Here is a 17,839-nt window from a genome sequence, read left to right as displayed (position 1 = left end):
TATGAGCATCTCTCCACATTCCCTCTCAATTGCTTTTCTTCTTTGTTTCTTGTCTTCACACAGGACGCAGGGGTGATGTACTTCTGTAACACTTGCAGCCAGCCACTTTGCAGCACCTGCAGGGAGTTGACTCACAAGGCCAGAATGTTTTCCCACCATGAGATTGTGTCCCTGGCCAAACGCACCCGAGCCAAACACAGGAAGTGCTGTGAGTGCCACCTGTAATTTACTCAGAAGAATAACAGGCCAACAAGGCTTTATCACACCGGTGTGGAAGCATGTTGCTCATGAGAAATGTCGTCCCTCCTGTGCTCTGCTTGAATTTCCAATGTAGTTTAAAAGACATGATGTTAACTCTTGATGGTAGACTCATCAGCCAACCTGTGTTTGTCCTCTGACACCTCTGTTATATGTGTAAAAAATCAGAATACTTTAACTCCAGCACTCCTGTGGGCCGAGGTTAAAAGGCGTCTTTGTCTCTGCAGCTCTCCACGAGGAGCCCTACATCCTGTTCTCAACGGAGAATAAGTCTATGCTTTGCATCAAATGCTTCAGAGACATGCAAGTGTGAGTGAATCCGCCACACAAAATGTATAACTGTAAGAAGTTCTCCTCTTTTTTCTCGCACACTGAACGAGGTGTTGTTTGTTTACCACAGGGAGAGTCGGACTCACTGCATTGATATTGAAACAGCTTACGTGCAGGGGTGTGAGATGTTGGACCAGGCTGTGCTGGTGAGAGAGTCGTGTCTGTTCATCTACACATTTGGCATAATGAATAATTCAGGCACTCAGCGGCGGTGATGATATTGTGAGATGTGGTGCAGGTGTACTCAGAATGTGTGTCGCTCATTACAATGCAATTTGAATATATAAACATATAAATGAGGACTATTTTTTGGCAAGATTTTGAGCATTGCTGAAAGAACGAGGGTCAAAACCAAAAAGTTTTTACTGTAATTTCACAGCTCATGTTAGTTTTGCACCACTGCATGTGGTTATCAAAACCTTAGAGAAGTTTTTAATAATGAAATAGGCAGTGTTAAAATAATAGAATCACCACTGCAATGAGATTGAGTTAATGTATTTATACTGCAAATTGGCCTCAGCTATTTTCGCATGTATCAGCTTGAAGTTGTGATAAAGCCTCTGATGACAAATGTGTGGCGCTCCAGTAGCCTACGTGGCCCTTTTCCTGACAGCGAACCTCCTCCTCCTCCATCTGTAGGTGGTGAAGGAGCTGCAGACTTCAGCTCGGGAGGCGATTGTTTTGCTGAGAGCGATGATTGGAGAAGTGTGCCTGAATGTGGAGGAAGAGGAGAGTGCAATCTGTACTCTGTTCAACAGCTTGCAGGTTATGTAATGATCCTGATGTGATAGATTTTATCAACTGTTGTTGTTTTATCCATTATCGCTCTTTGGAAAGAGGAACTCCTGCACGCTGACTTACTGAAACCACAGGTTTCTTTAAATGGACAATGTTGGGACTGATCTTTGTCAGGTTGAAATGTTTAAAAATAATCTCCACACACATATTGTAGCACTAAAGAACAGCCTCAAGACCACTTTTTGAAGGCCTTATCTCAAACCTGATGTCATTTTTACTAGTTCCTGTCTCAATCTCAGACAAAGAGGACTTGAGCTTTTATTTTGAGACTGGCCAAGACCACAGCTGTGAGACTATCACCAAACTGCCTGTGCACAAAAAGGCGTATTGAATAAAATTAAGTTGATTTTAGCTCATTATTGTTTGCTTGTGTGTGCTTGCTCATAGAAAACAAAGGAAAAGTCCCACACATAATATTCACCTCAGTAATGCCATCCTGTTTTATCAAGACATGCAATAAAAATGGCAATTAAAGAGGTGAATAAACAGGAATCTTCGTTTGTTTTCTGTCAGCGTTTTTATGGGAATGTCGACCTTTCAGATTAATTTCAGGAGTGCCTTTAGTTTGCATGTTCTACGTTTTATCGTTTATGTAATGCAGTCTGGGACTCTCACTGATGTGGGCTTGGTCTCAACTTGGCCTTAAACTCTTGGTCTTGGTTTCGATACACTCTGGTTCTGGTCTTGACTTGGTCTCGGTTTAGGTGGTCTTGACTACAACACTGCAGTCTAAACTCAGTACCCCATAATGGCAAAGTGAGAACAGGGTTTTAAACATTTTTGCAAGTTGCTTGAAATATAGCTCAGGTGCCTCCCGTCTGTCTTGATTATCTTTGAGATGTTTTTACACCTTCACTTGAGTCCACCTGTGGTAAATCCAGTTGATTGGACATAATTTAGAAAGGTAAACACACGTGTCTATTCGAGGTCTTACACCTGACAGTGCACATCAGAGCAAAAACCAAGCCATGAGGTCGAAGGATCAAAACGTTGTCCATTTAAATACATTTGTTCCAATAACTTTGCATCTAATTGTGATGCATATATAATACAACTATGCGCCTTCTAATGTCTTTTAAAGGAATACCTCACTCCCACAAAATGATCATTTGTATATCAACTACTTGCCCTGTGTTACATTGAATTCATGAAGACAACTTAGTTTTTCTCACATGCCTCCATGGTGAACAGAGAATACAAAAATTCTTGATGAATTCGTGTAAATAGGGTCCTTGTTTAACAACAGAACAACTATATATTAAAACATCCATTTACAAACGCTCACACAACTTCCCAAGTGCAATCATTCTTGCTTAAACCTTACTATTTAAAATACTTCCACATACAAGTAGCGTGCATGGACAAGCACACCTATGTGGCCAGGCATGCTGCTTGTTTTATCAGTAAGTGTTTTAAATAGTAGTGTTTGAGCGAAAGTGCTTGTAATTGGGAGGAACTGAGCATACCGCTGAATAAATGAGGCTTGTATTGTACTGCAAGAGTTGTGTTTGACTTTGAAAACGCATGTTTTAATATAGTTTTGCTGTTGCTAAACACTGTCCACATTTACTGCAATTTTAAAAACAAATTTCTCAGTTTTTGGATTCTTCGTTCACCGTGGAAGCACACAAGAGAAACAGAGATTTAAGATAACACAGGATGAGTATTAGAAGTACAAATGATCATTTTGTGGGTGAATTGTTCCTTTTATGTTTCCCCTAATATTAAAAGAATTAACATAAGTTCAAACGAGTGAAGTTTAATTTGCATATACATTTTGGACTTTTAAATGACAGCCTCTTGGTATAAATACCAAATTATTCGATTTCAGGTTTGTTTATTAAGAGTAAGTTAAAATGTTAGTCACAGAAAAGTGGACTAAAGTAACATCTTTCATCATCTACAAAGTAATTATTGACCCAAAATTAGAAATTAGACTCTCATAGTCTTTGACCTCAGTCTGAAATTAGGATGAAGTATGGTGCTCCATCTGAGACCATTAACAGTGCTCGGCCACTGGAGGTCTCTGTTACCCTATTTGTGAGTAAAGAGTTTATTTTCTTTGCATAATGAACAATCAAAGAGAGCAGACACCACACTGTGGATTTTACACCTCTTTTTCCCCACAATCTTGAAAATTCATTAGGTATTAAAGAGCTGGAGGCCATTTTCACAGCAGTGTAAGGAATAAAAGGGGCTGTTTTCTGTGTTCTCATCTGACAGGAAAAACTAGCAGAGAGGAAGAAGATCCTGCTGAAAGCAGCTCAGAGGTAAAATAAAATATATAAAGATTTACAGTTCTTACGTGAGAATGCTCTTTTGTTGCCTCAAAGCTCCTGTCACAATATTTACCTAATTGAATGCTATTATCCCACTGTCACTGGGTCACTTGATAGTTTCTCCATTGTACCACGCTGCATTGTAGTCAGGGTGATGAATAGCAGCACCCTGTTTGCTCTGGAATAATCTCTCTCCTCACCAAACACATTTTCTTGGGTGATTTTCTTTTCAACAAAGCGTGGTACTGAATTAAAACCACCTCAGCAGGATTACAAATTTAAAGCCAGTGGTTGCAGCTTGTGCCTGGATCCAATCAATGGGAATGTAGCCAACTGAAAAGTATTGGTATACAAATACACAGTGTGTGAATTATAGACTTTTTAAAATCCATAATATCAATAAATGCTGCAGAAAAACCTGGATGAGATTTCCTCCACCTTAAATAAAAAAACACCTGCTATCTGTACGAGTGAAACATGTGTCGAGCACCTTTAATGTGATGTTGAGCCTTTGTCAGCGCAGCATATCGTCCTGAGAAGAGGATCATAACTTTTTTCTATTTGTGGCAGCGTGCCACGATGCTACTTACTTTGCTTGTTTGTGCAGAAATGAAACTATAAAGTGAAACAAATTAAGAAATAACTTTGCAAAAACATGACAGCCTCCTGAACGATTAATTTAGCCTTAACTCACAAGTATCATGCCACTAAAATAATTAAAAATCTTACCACATCCCCACCGCAATCATTAATGTTTGATTTAATGTCATCCAGGGTTTGCAACTAATTAGTCTCAAAGATCAAATTATAGAACATCAGTCAAATTGTATGTAAGATTAATGACTAATCACTGATAGAGATGGTATATAAAACCATACGCAGACATAAAAAGTGAGTTTCATTTGCACCCTCCCATTTCCAATTTCCACATGAAAAAAACTGAATGATATCTGAGCACTTTGCTTTTCCAGAGTGCGCTCCATGTGCATGTACGTGTGATTGAATGAGAACAATTTTGTGCATGTGAGTGAGTGAGTGTATCGGGTTGCACTCTGCGGGGATCTTTAATGAGATTTTTTGTGTCCTCCATCTCTCTCTCCCTCTCTCCCTACATTGCCTGGAAGCCGTCCAGTGGCTGGGTTCCCGGAAGGGTGTTAAAGGCTATTTATGTCAGGCTTTGTGTGCCCGGCCCTGCGTCTGTGCATGTGTGTTTGTTACAGAAAGAGAAGACAGATAGATTAGCTTCTGGAAATATGGAGGATGTTGTTTGTGGTTGCACCATCTGAGCTGAATCCTCTGAGTATTTCGGCAGGCACGGATGTGAAGGTGTAGCGTTACATGTGTGTGTGTGTGTGTGTGTGTGTGTGTGTGTGTGTGTGTGTGTGTGTGTGTTTGCAGTCAACACGAGGAGAAGGAGAAAGCACTAAAGGAGCAGCTCTCACACCTTACTGCCCTCCTACCAACCCTCCAGGTAGAGTAAGATAAATCACACAATAAATCTTGGGGGTCGTGGGGGATTAATGGGGCATTAAAGAAGACGAAACAAAGTTCTGATAAACAAATTTGTGTTTGCTGTTTGGACTTTTCTTTAATCAGTACTTTTTTTGTTAAATATTCATAATAATTAAACCTTCTGGGGCCTTGAACTGTTATTTTAATTAAACCAATTCAAAACATCTTAATATGAAAAGTAACTTCAGTATTTGGGGTTCAAGTACCTAAACTGTACCTGAGAAAGTGTAGTTCCTTTCCACTGGTGCCTCAATTCTCTACTTGTATGAATAGGCTGTATTAATGATGATCAGGATCATATCAAGTGTGCCGTTAGTTTTTGGATGAGTTGAAAGGAACAGCTCATGCCACAACCAAAAATGCATTTTTCCCCTCTTACCTGTAGTGCTGTTTATCAGTGCAGGTTGTTTTGGTGTGAGTTGCCGAGTGTTGGAGATATCAACAGCATTGTCTTGTTCCAGAAATCATGACCGGGTTACTCAAGATAATCCACAGACCTTGTTGTGAGCAGTTTCATGTAGGAACTATTTTATTTCTACTGAACTACACCCACCAATCTTATCACTTTGCAAAAGGAAGCGTGCATCTACTGCTAACTCACCTAGCAACACTGAGCTAGCTACAGCTCAGCCGAGGAGGACGCCATTAATGTTTACATCTTGCACTGTCGCCAGCACGAGCCTCTCGTCCATGGCTGAATCCAAATGTCCACCCTCTGGACATGCAGACTGAGCAGAGACTGCAAGCTGCTGATGGACAGCCCTCAAGACCGTTCTACCCATTTCTGTGAAATGTTCAACTATCGCTGCTGTCATATTCATATATGTCATATAAGGTGACAAATATGCAGATTACAAGATATAAATCCCATGTATAGCCTTTTTTGTGACTAAACTAAAATGTATTAATCCATCTCTGTGTAAAAACGTGTTAAAAACAGAAATGTTTGTAAATAAGGACAGGACTATAATTTAATATATTGGGCATTATTTACACAACAAGACCTTCTTTTGTTGTTTTTCGGACAGTCTCTGAGCCTATTGCACTGCATAGCATGATAGGCTGCAATAATAAAATGCATGTTCATTCCCTCTACTATACATATGTCTGTATGGTGATGTGGTTGAATATTATTTTTGGCCTACACAATCCAAGTAATATTTTAACAGGCCTAACTATCAACTATTTTTATACATTCATAAGTTTTTTCTTGGCAGTTGAAAAACCCACAACCTCACGCCCGTATTGCAATGAATTGTAAGTTATTAAATCAGTGAAGTCTGCTGAAGTCTCCACCCCAAGCAGACTGTCTGGAAGTCTGCAGATAGTCTACTTGAGACCCCTTGTGGACTGGATGAAGTAGCTTTGGACAGCCCTAAGTACTCCCAGACTTCCTGGGAATGCGCCCACAAAGTCCACGAGTCTGCAAGTGCGGTGAAGTGCAGACATTTGGATTCAGCCCATGAGTAGATGCACACTTCCTTCTGTGCAGTGATACCTTTGGTGGATGTGATTTGATAGAAAGAAAATAGTTCCTACATGAAACTGCTCACAACAAGCTCTGTGGATTATCTTGAGTAACTGGGTCATGATTTCTGATGTTTTTCAAATGTGCTTTTTTGGTGCTTTGAGCACCACAAGCCGAGTGCCATCTAGTTCCATTATACTGGAGAGAAGGCAGACATCTCTACTGCTGATATCTCCAACACTCAGCAACTCACACCAAAACGATCTAGACTGATAAGTAGCACTACAGGTAAGAGGAAAAATATGTATTTTTGATTGAAGGGAGAACTGTCCCTTTAATAACACTTAGTCTTAGTTTTTAGTATTTCAGTGTCTCATATTCCAGCTCCAGCTAGTTCGAACTCTAACCTTTAATCTGATGTTTTTAGGTTCACCTCGTCACCTGTTCGGCCTTCCTCAGCTCAGCCAACAAGTTTGAGTTTTTGGACATGGGCTATGTGAGTACAGCATCATAAACTATGAGCTGTGTTTTATTGTTATTGCATTTCATGAGAATTTGATGACACATGAATATAGAGTTACAGTGCAGCAGTACAAGACATAATGTGGGTAACAGTGAAGGAGTGGGTAGGGGAGGGGGACGTCAATACATAACCCAAGAAGTTTTTTAAAAAAGTGAATACAAAGAGATATACAGATTAAAGAAAGAAACATGGACGATTCACTGTATGTTTGTGATGTGCTACGATGGTTGACACATTATCAGTAATGTAAAACCACCCTGTTTACTGTTCATACATCACAAAGAGTTTAAAGGTTATTCTAAAGAAGTTTCCTTGGTGAGTAACAGTATTGGCTGGACTGAACTGGTCTTTAAACGGAGGTTGTCCATAATGTCTCAGCGAGGTGAAACAGGTCACTGAATCACAACCGGATGTTCTTGCTTACACAGCAGCTCATGGAGAGGCTGAAGAGGATTGTAAAGCTCCCTCATCGACTGAGACCAGTGCAGAGCAGCAAAGTGAGTAGGAAATGCCTTCACGCAGAGCTGGAAAAGGTTACATTCAGAATGTAATCCACTGCAGTGTACTGATTAGTTGTTTCACTTGTTCCCAGTGCAGTTTCACCTCTCTCTCTCCTCCGTGGCCCTGAAGCCCAGAACCAATTTTTCTTGTGAGAAAGTTGAGTTCGGTGCCTTCTAATGGGAGCTTTAGTCACTTATTCATTTATTTATCAGGGACAAGGAGGTGCTGTGGGACAGGACACATTAGTTAACTTCAGTATGATGTAAATATGGCACATTTAGCCAAAAGGCTGTTTTAATCTGCAGACAAAACAACATCAAAGCAAACCTAGTCAAACCCTTTAGAACAAACACATACAAGCATGCATGACAATCAGATCTTTACCATAACATGCAAGAATAAATATCTAAAATGACCACAAGGCTATATCTTTACAAGCATAAAGTAAGCTTGACTTATGAAAAGAAAGCAGAAGTCTATAACAGCCATCAAACCTTCATCAAAAATGACACACAAGTGTGAAAGTTCATTCTTTACCTTGAAGGCAAAAACTGAAGGTCCTCAGAAACGAAACGTCTGACTAAAGCTCCAGGAAAAAATCTTGTGAAAGGACCTTGAGTAAAGATTTTTTTGTCAAGTATTGTCACTGCTGCAGTTATTTTTATTCCCCACAAAAATCACTGAAATATTTTATGAACTGAGATTAGGTTAATTCTGTATTCATCATACAAAACAACAGTAAACAGAAACTAAAACTGATTGTTACAAATTCATGTATAAACAAACTAAAAACAGTCATTTACATAATAAGGTGTTGAATCACCACAACCCTTCAGAAATACTGCAGTGCTCCTTGACTAGACTCTCCACATCTCTACCAAAAGATATATTTATGCTTGTTGCCTCTCAACCCGCCTCAAGGCTGCAACAAAGGAGACAGGACCACACATGACTTGGGAATAAAAATAAATCATTTGACATAACTTAAATGGAAATGAGTATAATGATAAACTTAATGTAAGAAAACAAACAATGTTGAAGCCGGGAGAGAGAAAGTATTCATTCCAATACCTCTCCTCGACTCCTCTATCCACTGTCCTCGATCCCGTCACCCACCATTTTGAAGGACATCCCAGTTCCTTAAATGCACTCAGAGGTGTCAAGGACAGAGGAGGCTTTCAGAAAGGAGGAAAATGAGGATACATGAGTGCAGCCTTTGCAAAAGTCTTTTACTGACTTGGATGCTGCCGCTGATTGGACTGATCTGATACATCACAACATCAGTAAAGTTTCATACAGGAAGGAAGACAGACAACTGATTAAACTCAAGTGTGTTTCTCCCAAGTTATATATATATATTTTTTTTCTGATTCATAATCTAGTTAAAGTCTGAAAAAGAAAAGAATCTTCATTTATTAGAAAGATTTTTCTTTTTAGGATCTGTAATTTCCCTCATCAGCTTTTATTATAGAGACAGTCGAAGTCAAAGAAGTCCGTAGCAAGACACGTTTTACATCTTCATTTCCATCCAATCACATGTGAGGCTGATTATTCCTGAGCGTCGCGTTTGATGAGTTACAGGATTTCAATTTTCCTGGAAACATTAGGCTAATAAATAATTTCCAGTCTTCAAAAGACACCATGATCATATTCTGGGTTAATAAATAATGAATTCACAATCTGAATATCAGTAAGAGACGCAAGTGAAGGAAACGTGGATGCAAGATAAGGTGTTGGGATGAACCCAAAGACTGGCTGGCTGCCACCTGCTTGTAATCTTGCAGTTTGCCCAGGTGAGTTGAATCTGTCTGATGGGCCGACTCCACCCACAAGGCTCCTTGAGGTCAAGGTCGTCACACCCCCGTCATAAAAAACTAATTAAAACATGACCTCGGGAACTCAACATAACCCATTAACAATTACAGTTGGCATTCCACACTGAATCTCCTTGTCATTAGTCCCTTAAACACAAAGGCTGATGCAATACACAAATATGTGAGTTTATTGTTGCCTTAAGACAGGCTGTGGCACTTGTGTCCATCTTGGCACTGTCGGAAATCATCACCAAAAATGTCCAATACAGATAAGACTGGTGGACTTTGTAGGCCAACAACATACTGTATGACATGCATCATATCATTTTCATACTCATAAAATCATTCAGTGGCCCCTCAAGCTTTCTCTTTTATTTTCCATCTGTGCACAAAAATGTCACAGATGAAGACAGGAAATTAAATTATGGGAAAACATCGTAGAAGTATTAAGACCTTAGAAAATACTTGACCTACAGTGGAAACAAGTGCAGTTCTGGTAGTGGGGGGGTATAAATGGTGGAGTACTCTTAACACACCTATGTTTTCAAGCAGTAAGTATTATTTTTTCGACATTTTAGAATTATTCATTCATGACATTTGGTATCACAGGGCTGTCACATAGAGACAGACAACCATTCACACCTATGGACAATTTAGAGGCAGTCAGTCTATAATACAGAGTGTTATGCAGCGTGGAATCAGTGCATGGTGCAGTTGTTTTTCTGTTCAGCTTAAAGCTTAACTTGATAGACTGCTATGTATCTGCTCAAAGACTGGGGGTCAAACTTTTGAGTCAAGTTTTCAAGCTGCGTGTACTAAGAGACTGTTGTCTCCGGCTGGTAATATTACATCAGACCCCTGTCACATTTTATTTGAAGAATATCAGCTTTGGCCATCACACGGATGATTCGTAGTCCCACAGGCTCGATTGAACAGGTTGAGGAATTCTTTTGTTCCTCAGTCTGTCAAACTATTAAATCAGAGTTTGGCTTCTAAGCGGGCTCAGTGTACCTGGGTCGAACACTGAATGTAATAGGAGGTGCATAGAGGGCACCCTGAAAGTGGAAGATTCGAGTAATCAGTCAGAGACCCTCTGTCGACTGAGATTTTTCAAGTCGAGTAGTTGTTTGATTGTTTGGTTATTTGTCAGTTAGTGTGCAGTGCAGTGCTTCTGGAGATGTTTCAGTCCCTAGATTTACTGAAGCTGCAGAGTGAGCACTTCTCGCTTTCATGCTGCTCTCTGGTACAGGCAGCTGCAGACCCAGACCCAGGGTGAGTCTGCATGAGACAGAGACAGCTGAGCGCAGGAAGAGAGGCTTTGCCCAGTCAGGCTCTAAGTAGTAGTAGTATGGCTGGTTTTTTTTTTGCTTCAAGGTCCAGTACGTAGGTTGTTTGTTTTTTTTAGCGTATAATCACCTGAAAATAAGAAATATCGTGTTTTTGTTACCTTAGAATGAGACATTTATATCTACATAGGGAGCAGGTCCTCGTCTCTGGAGATTGCCATGTTGCACTGCCATGTTTCTACAGTAGCCCAGAACAGACAAACGAGTCGACCACTGTAGTTAGTGGCCTTTATTAGTTAGTAGTGTTTTATTAGTTTAATCACTGGGTCTGTTTGTTTTGGAGAGGAGGACACCTCTGCGGATAATTCCGTTTCCGTTAAAACCTCCTGAACAAAGAACACTGATGGAATCCTAGTTTTAGCTGGTTGCAATCCTCCCTAAATCTTACTCACTGGACCTTTAATTCTTAAAAAACAAATTTTTATGTATGTGTAACAGTTGACATCTTGGGACACAAGACAAATTTAAGAATTTTCTCTCATTATAAAGTGAAATCAAATAAGATCAAATGTGTTTCTGCAGGGTTCTTAATAAAATCAGTACAATTGGTAAAGTTTTTAACTTTATTTATTTTCCTTCTAAATGATGATGATAAGAATAATAATCATAATTGCTGTTGTTATTATATTTCTTTGGTTTCTATTTTTACTAATACATTGTAGGGTTAACTGTGGGAACGGATCTTCTTTGTCTCTTTCTTTCTTTCATTCTTTCTTTCATCCTATTTATTCGGTTCAGTTTGGGGTGTTTTTTTGTTTTGTTTTTCATATAAACACAAAAGAATAACGTGGGAGAAATACCTGCACATAATTTATTTCAAACTCATTAACTGACTTTATCTCTGTCTTCCATTAGATCAACACAGACTACAGGAATGAGTTTGCTCGCTGTCTGGAGCCCTTGCTGATGCTGGCTCAGCGCTGCCCTCCTTCTATTGCTGGATCCATAAGTGTCGCAGCAAGGTGAGATCATTTATGCCAACTATCCTTCAAATACAATCACTATATTATCCCTTACTCTGGGTTTTTATTTCACAATGTGCTTCCACTAGCTGAGTTTTACTGTGGCATCTTTTGGATTCTTCCGAGAAAGCAAAAAGTCTGGGCTGAAAATTTCACACTTGTGAAGAATCCAAACTCAAAATCCCCAAATGGTTTTGTGAGTACAGATGGTAGACAGTGATGACTGCAGCAAGAGGAAAGGAGGCGCCACGCTGAGTCCCACTATGGCAGACATTCTGTCTCTCTGTAAGCTCTGTGCACTGATATGTTTACGTAACTCACCTTGTTGCATGGGGGCAGGGAAGGAGGCAGTGGATCCTGTTTTTCCGAGCCCTGGTTTTTCCGCAGCCGGGCCTCAGACACAGCAGATGACATGTTAAGATGGGAGACTGAGTGTGGTGCTACGTTAGCACAGTTCCTAGAAGGGGACATTTTGATGTACTTAGAAATCAAGTGTTACTGCTGAAAAAATCAAAATCTAAGAATCCTTTCACAATGCCATATAGTCTTTTAACTTCATAGATTCCTTTGCCAATTCCATCAAATCATCAGTAAGCACAACCTTTATTTAAACGCCTATCACTGCCACTCAGTCCTGTCCATTTGCCTGTGCTTCACGTCCCTCCACGTCACGTACACACACTCTGCTGACCGATTTTTTTCCACATCAGAGCCCCCCAACTGTTCACAGGTCCTTAAGCCCACCCACTAATGCCAACATACTGACAACTCTCCCTTCCAACTTGCTTAGCGCCCTGCCAGTGGAAGACGCAAAGTGGGCAGGGATTGGTGGCCGGCCGGCTGGCACTATTTTTATCATAATTTCACAGAACCCTCCAGGATTCAACTGGAAGTTGGCATGCAGGAGCAGTCGGGCCACTTTGTTCCGGGCCACTGATGTCACAGCTTTAGTCTTTAATTGGCGTCAGTGATGGGAGGATGGAGGCTGGATGTGCAGAGGATGACATGTGTGTGGCAGACAGAGAGAGGGGGACATGTTTTAGACAGGTCTTCTGTTGCATCAACACTGGGCCAGAAGCAAGGAGTAAGAGCCGACCAGACCCCAGGTAAAGTCATATGGATTTTATTATCTTTAAGTCAGTGCAGTCTGTTGTCTTGTTTAGTGTGTCCTGAGCATGTGAGGTGCCTTAGCTTGCAGCATGAACCCACAGTAAATTTGGCTTTTGTGGTTGACTTTCTTGAATATTTATGGTGATTGTAGGTTAAAGCAAATGTGTTTTACAGTTGTCAGTAGGGTCAGAGGCAGAAACATACCCTGGCTTTTTACTCTCTTTAGTGAATGTCTGTTGATGCCATTGATGCTATAAGATAACAGTCGTTACACAAGGTGCTCGACTCCACAGTTTTTCAAGTCCACCACGTACTTCAGTTCACAGACGGAGGAGGAAATGAGCTTTTCCTCACCGTATGGTTGTTCAGAAAGCCGCCCACATGCTGTAGCCCGTTACTCAGTGCGACTGAATGTGTTGTTGTGTCTGATACATCTTCAATTGCTGTCTGAAAGCTCCTTCGTCTACTTCTGAGCCGCTAATGCAGGATGCAAACCAAGCAGGGATTGGTGGACGGCCAGCTGGCCGGCCCTGTTTGTATCATAATTTCACAGAACAGAAGCGAAGTTGTACAGCCATGTTCTTTCATGCAGTTGATGCTGCTGCTTTAGCACTGGCAGATCTTTAATTGGCTGTGCTGGGACACAGCCTGGATGCTCAGAGGACAACATTCGTATGGCAATGTGAGAGGATGTATTCACACCTAGGCTTCTGCAGAATGGCTCCAGGGCAGTTATGCTGTGTTAGGCATGAAGCCAAGATTGTGGTCTCACCAGAACCCGCATAAATGTATGTTTATCTAGTTGTTTAGATATGTGCTGCGCATATATACTGTCACATTCCTGGTGAAGGTGATGGTGTGAGTGTTTTCAGTGACACATGGACACATCTCACATATCTCACATGTCACGTGTTACTGAAAACACTGACATCTCTTCACTGTCACCTTCACCAGGGGTGTGAATGTATGTATAGAGATATGAACTCTTGTCTCCATTTTATCCTGAAAAAGCTCTGTGTCTTTAAATATGAAGTTGGAAAAATTAAGTCAGCAGAACGCGAGGACTTACAGCATTGTTCTACATTTCTCCACCAAAGTTGTATTTCTTGGAGAAAAAAAGAATAAACAGGAGATTTAAAGGTAAATGTACAGCTGCTCAACAATAAAGGAACAGTTGTGCAAATGTTTGACCTCCTTACTGACACTTTAACAGAAGAGATGGAAACTACAATCAAGGTGTTCTTGAGTGAAGCACTTAGCTCCACTGCAGCTGCTCCAAGGCCAGCATGCTGTCTTTATATACAGTCCTTGGTGTGTGTGTGTATCACACATTTTATTGGCCGAGAATGATACTAAACAATACAAAACGTAAGTGAATGACTGTGAAGGTAAAGCAGATAATATGCTTTTTGAGATATTATATATAACATGTATACAGAGTTGTATGTACTGTGCATCTAGAGTAAAAGCAATGAGTAGGTTGGAATGATAGAAATATTGGAGCAGGGGGTTTTATGTACAGAATACAAATAATTCCCAACTGATTGCAATGATAGCGAGCTCTGGTAGCCAGTAACTGGTTAAGAAAATTGTAAGAATATGCACATGCACTATATTTACATAATATCTACACAGTGCTGACTGTACGTTACCAGCAAAAAGATGTTATGGACCAATTATAGAGATCAATTTATTATATATGAGGCCAGTCTTGATTATTTCCCCCCTCACCTCAGGCACCAGTCCCCCCTCTCCGTGTCTTGCCGCTCCCCGTCTCTCAGTGAGATGCCCCTGGGCTCGGTGTGCGGGCGAAGGCCCACTTGTCACCGCAACATCTGCACCAAGGTGCTCCTGGCTGAGGGGAAGGAAACACCCTTCACCGAGCACTGCCGCAACTATGAGAACACCTACAGGGTGAGTGCTGTGTGACCAGTGATTTAAAAGTTACATTTCTGATATTAACATGATGATTTTATCCAGCCATCCTTTGCATGGCTGTATTTAGGCACAGCGGTGCTTTGAGCTACTTGCTAACATCATGTTTAGCAGATATAATGATTACCATGTTCACTGTTTTGTCTTAATGTGTCACGACATTTGCTAATTAGCACTAAACACAATCTACAGCTGAGGCTGATGGGAGTATTGATAGTTTTGCAAGACATATTTGGCAAATTCAAATTTAACTTGAATTAAATGTAAAATTTAAAGATGATCACAGTTATTACAGTTCATTTTTGTAGAAAGTGAATTACACTTGAATGCCAAAAGTGCAAAATCATTAGTAATTCACATGTGCTTATTTCCCTGCGTTCTTACTAAAGAGTAGGGCTGGGCAATGTATTAATATTATATCAGTACCATTGTCATGTAGTGTAAAGCAGGTGGACCCAAACGCAGGAGACTGCAGGCAACAGGAACTCAAATAAATTACTTTTCATTCAAGGTTTGAGCAAAAAGAAGCAAAGCTGCAGATCACATCACAAAACCAATGATCCAGCAAAGACTTAACTGCAAACCAGGGCTTAAATACAAACTAATCTGACAAGGGGATGAAGTGCAGGTGAGGGGAATAAGGTGATTAGGTAGGAGAACAGGCAGGGAGCTGATTGGCTGGAAAACTCTGGAGCAGAGGAGGACTAATGAGGCTGATGCAGGGCAGGTGTGTCGATGGGCAAATGAGGAGAAAGCAGTGCAGGAACACAGGAGGCTAAAAAAAAAATCTCCCACAGTCAACAGAAACCCAAAAACCCAGAAAAAACAATCCTCTTAATAATAAAATGACCACAATGAAAACAAAGACAGAGTAAATAACACTGGCAACTGAAATTATTCTAGAGTCTCGTCTGATCTTTCCAAAAAGTCTGAAAGCATCAGGACACAGAGCAGACTGTGACAATCATGATATGAGACCAGATATCCTCTTAGATTTTGGATATCATAATATCCTTGGTGTTGTCTTTTCCTGTTTTTTAAGGCTGTGTCACAATAAAGTTATGTATTTTACTAAACTTACCAGACTGCTCCCACTTAGTCACAAGATCCACATCACTGATGATTGTTTATCAAAAATATCATTGTGTAAATGTTTTGTGAAAGCACCAATAGTCAGTCCTACAATATTCCCTTTTACACTGCCTCTTCAAGGCGGTAATTTCACTTCATTATGCCACCTCGCAGTTCTGTATGAAGTACAATCGCGGAAGAGGGAGACAGAGTTGTCTCGTCTTTAAGACGGCATCAGAAGTAGAAACACCACCAAAACAACGTCTATGTTTAAGGGCCAGCCGGTATCATGGGCAGTACAGGTGGGACATTTTGATGACGTGTTATGCATGCAACCCACCACAGGAGATTTTAAAAGTAGCTGATAGCTGTTAGCAGCTAACTCAAAGAGGAAGAACAGTGGCTGAAAATGTCTGCAAATTGGGAAAACAATGAGGTCCAGGAGCTCCTTTTAGGAGTGGGCGTTAAGGCCCTAAAATAATATCACAATATTTCCAGATATTTTTGCAATAACCATATTCTTGACGATATGTCAAATTAGCAAAAAGGTATTATTAATTTAAGAAAATAGAATTGCAATAAAATGATCTCATTTCTTTAGTTTGTGAACAACAACTGTAACTCAGAGTGAGTTCAGATTCTGTATACAATATTAATAGCTCAACAAAATAAAACCTTTAAGCAGCTCCCAAATACAAAAAATGTACCCTGGGATCTACATATATATAAATCAACAGGTGATTTCCTTCTTTTAGCAAAATCCTAAATGATTGATATGTTTGTTTTCCACCTGGAACTTTATGCTCTGCCATTTCTCCTCTAATCATCACGTTGTAACCTGTGACAGGCTGTTATGATACCACAACTATCACACATTCACATATATGTAGGTTTTTGTCGAGCTGTGAGGTCACATAGGTTTACATTACCAAGCTTTTCTGACAAAATCACTTAGATGCCGACTCCTGTATGCGCACGGCAAGAGAGCAGAGGGAGAGACGCTGTGCTGCTGCCAGACGAGCCGCTGAATGAGTTCCCTCTGAGCGGTGAGTCGCTAAAAGAGTCTGAGAAGTCCGGGGCTGTTCATAAAACATTCAGGACGCCACAGTTTATTCCACACTACTAAAGCTGCTCCTCTTTTTGGAATCACCATGGAGTCGCTGATAATTTTGCTTTCAGCCATGCTCGTTGTTGCCGTGGGTAACAGTATGACGTCAATATGTCGACAAGTCAAAATATCGCGAGTATCACTTTGTGAATTTTTCATATGATATTAAAAATGATACCGGTATTATCATGAACAAGATGATATGGTTCACCCTTGGCTCCTTACCCTCTAAGCAGAGGACGAGATCAGTCGCCATTTAACAGGGACGGTAAATGATTGTTATCGACACATTAATGCCATTACTACACTTAAAGCGCCTCCAATGCGTATGTTATATGTCACATTAGAGGCCAACGCTATTGTTTTTCATGTCACACCCATCACGCCTCTTTTTTTTTTCCATAATGCTGGCAAACCGTCTAATATTAGACACTGGAGCAGCATGATGTCACCATTGTTTGTTTCTGTGTAAAAAAGCACAGGCAATGTAAAAGAAGGGACTTTGTAGCGGCCCTATAGCGCAACGTCTTTGTGTATATCTTTTTTTTAATAAATTGACAAGAATTACTTTATACTATTTGATAGTTTTATGTCTGTAGTTTGTAAACCTCCTATATTTGGATCCACATTGGTAAAAACTGCTGCAGCAACTTCTCTCCTTGGGATGAGGATCCATCTCTGATCCTTAAAGTAAAACAATAAGAAGGCAGCAGCATGAATTCCTCTGGGAACTCAACCTGTCTGCAGGGCAACAAGGTTTTCACGCTCGGTTGCACTTCACCCAGCATCTGTACACCCATCAGATCTCTGACACTGAAGCATCT

General features: G+C 40.4%; 1 protein-coding gene across 4 annotated transcripts in view; it reads left to right on the top strand.

Moving 5' to 3' along the window:
* Positions 1–17,839, top strand: part of rnf207a (ring finger protein 207a) — a 41,752-nt gene that overhangs the window by 15,776 nt on the left and 8,137 nt on the right. For all 4 annotated transcript variants that reach the window (XR_007450621.1, XM_049592356.1, XM_049592281.1 and 1 more), the window contains 10 exons: positions 64–208; positions 486–567; positions 659–734; positions 1,228–1,353; positions 3,610–3,656; positions 5,064–5,136; positions 7,073–7,141; positions 7,597–7,665; positions 11,685–11,791; positions 14,638–14,815. Coding sequence is in view for 3 of the 4 variants with exons in the window: in XM_049592356.1 (XP_049448313.1) it covers positions 64–208; positions 486–567; positions 659–734; positions 1,228–1,353; positions 3,610–3,656; positions 5,064–5,136; positions 7,073–7,141; positions 7,597–7,665; positions 11,685–11,791; positions 14,638–14,815 (972 nt within the window). In the remaining variant the exon portion in view is untranslated. The remainder of the gene's footprint in view (positions 1–63; positions 209–485; positions 568–658; positions 735–1,227; positions 1,354–3,609; positions 3,657–5,063; positions 5,137–7,072; positions 7,142–7,596; positions 7,666–11,684; positions 11,792–14,637; positions 14,816–17,839) is intronic.

Source organism: Epinephelus fuscoguttatus, linkage group LG1 (genome assembly GCF_011397635.1).
Source record: "Epinephelus fuscoguttatus linkage group LG1, E.fuscoguttatus.final_Chr_v1".
In the NCBI taxonomy this organism is placed as follows: domain Eukaryota; kingdom Metazoa; phylum Chordata; class Actinopteri; order Perciformes; family Serranidae; genus Epinephelus; species Epinephelus fuscoguttatus.
The sequence above is the reverse complement of the archived record's forward strand: the minus strand, read 5'-3'. Positions and strand labels throughout refer to the sequence as shown.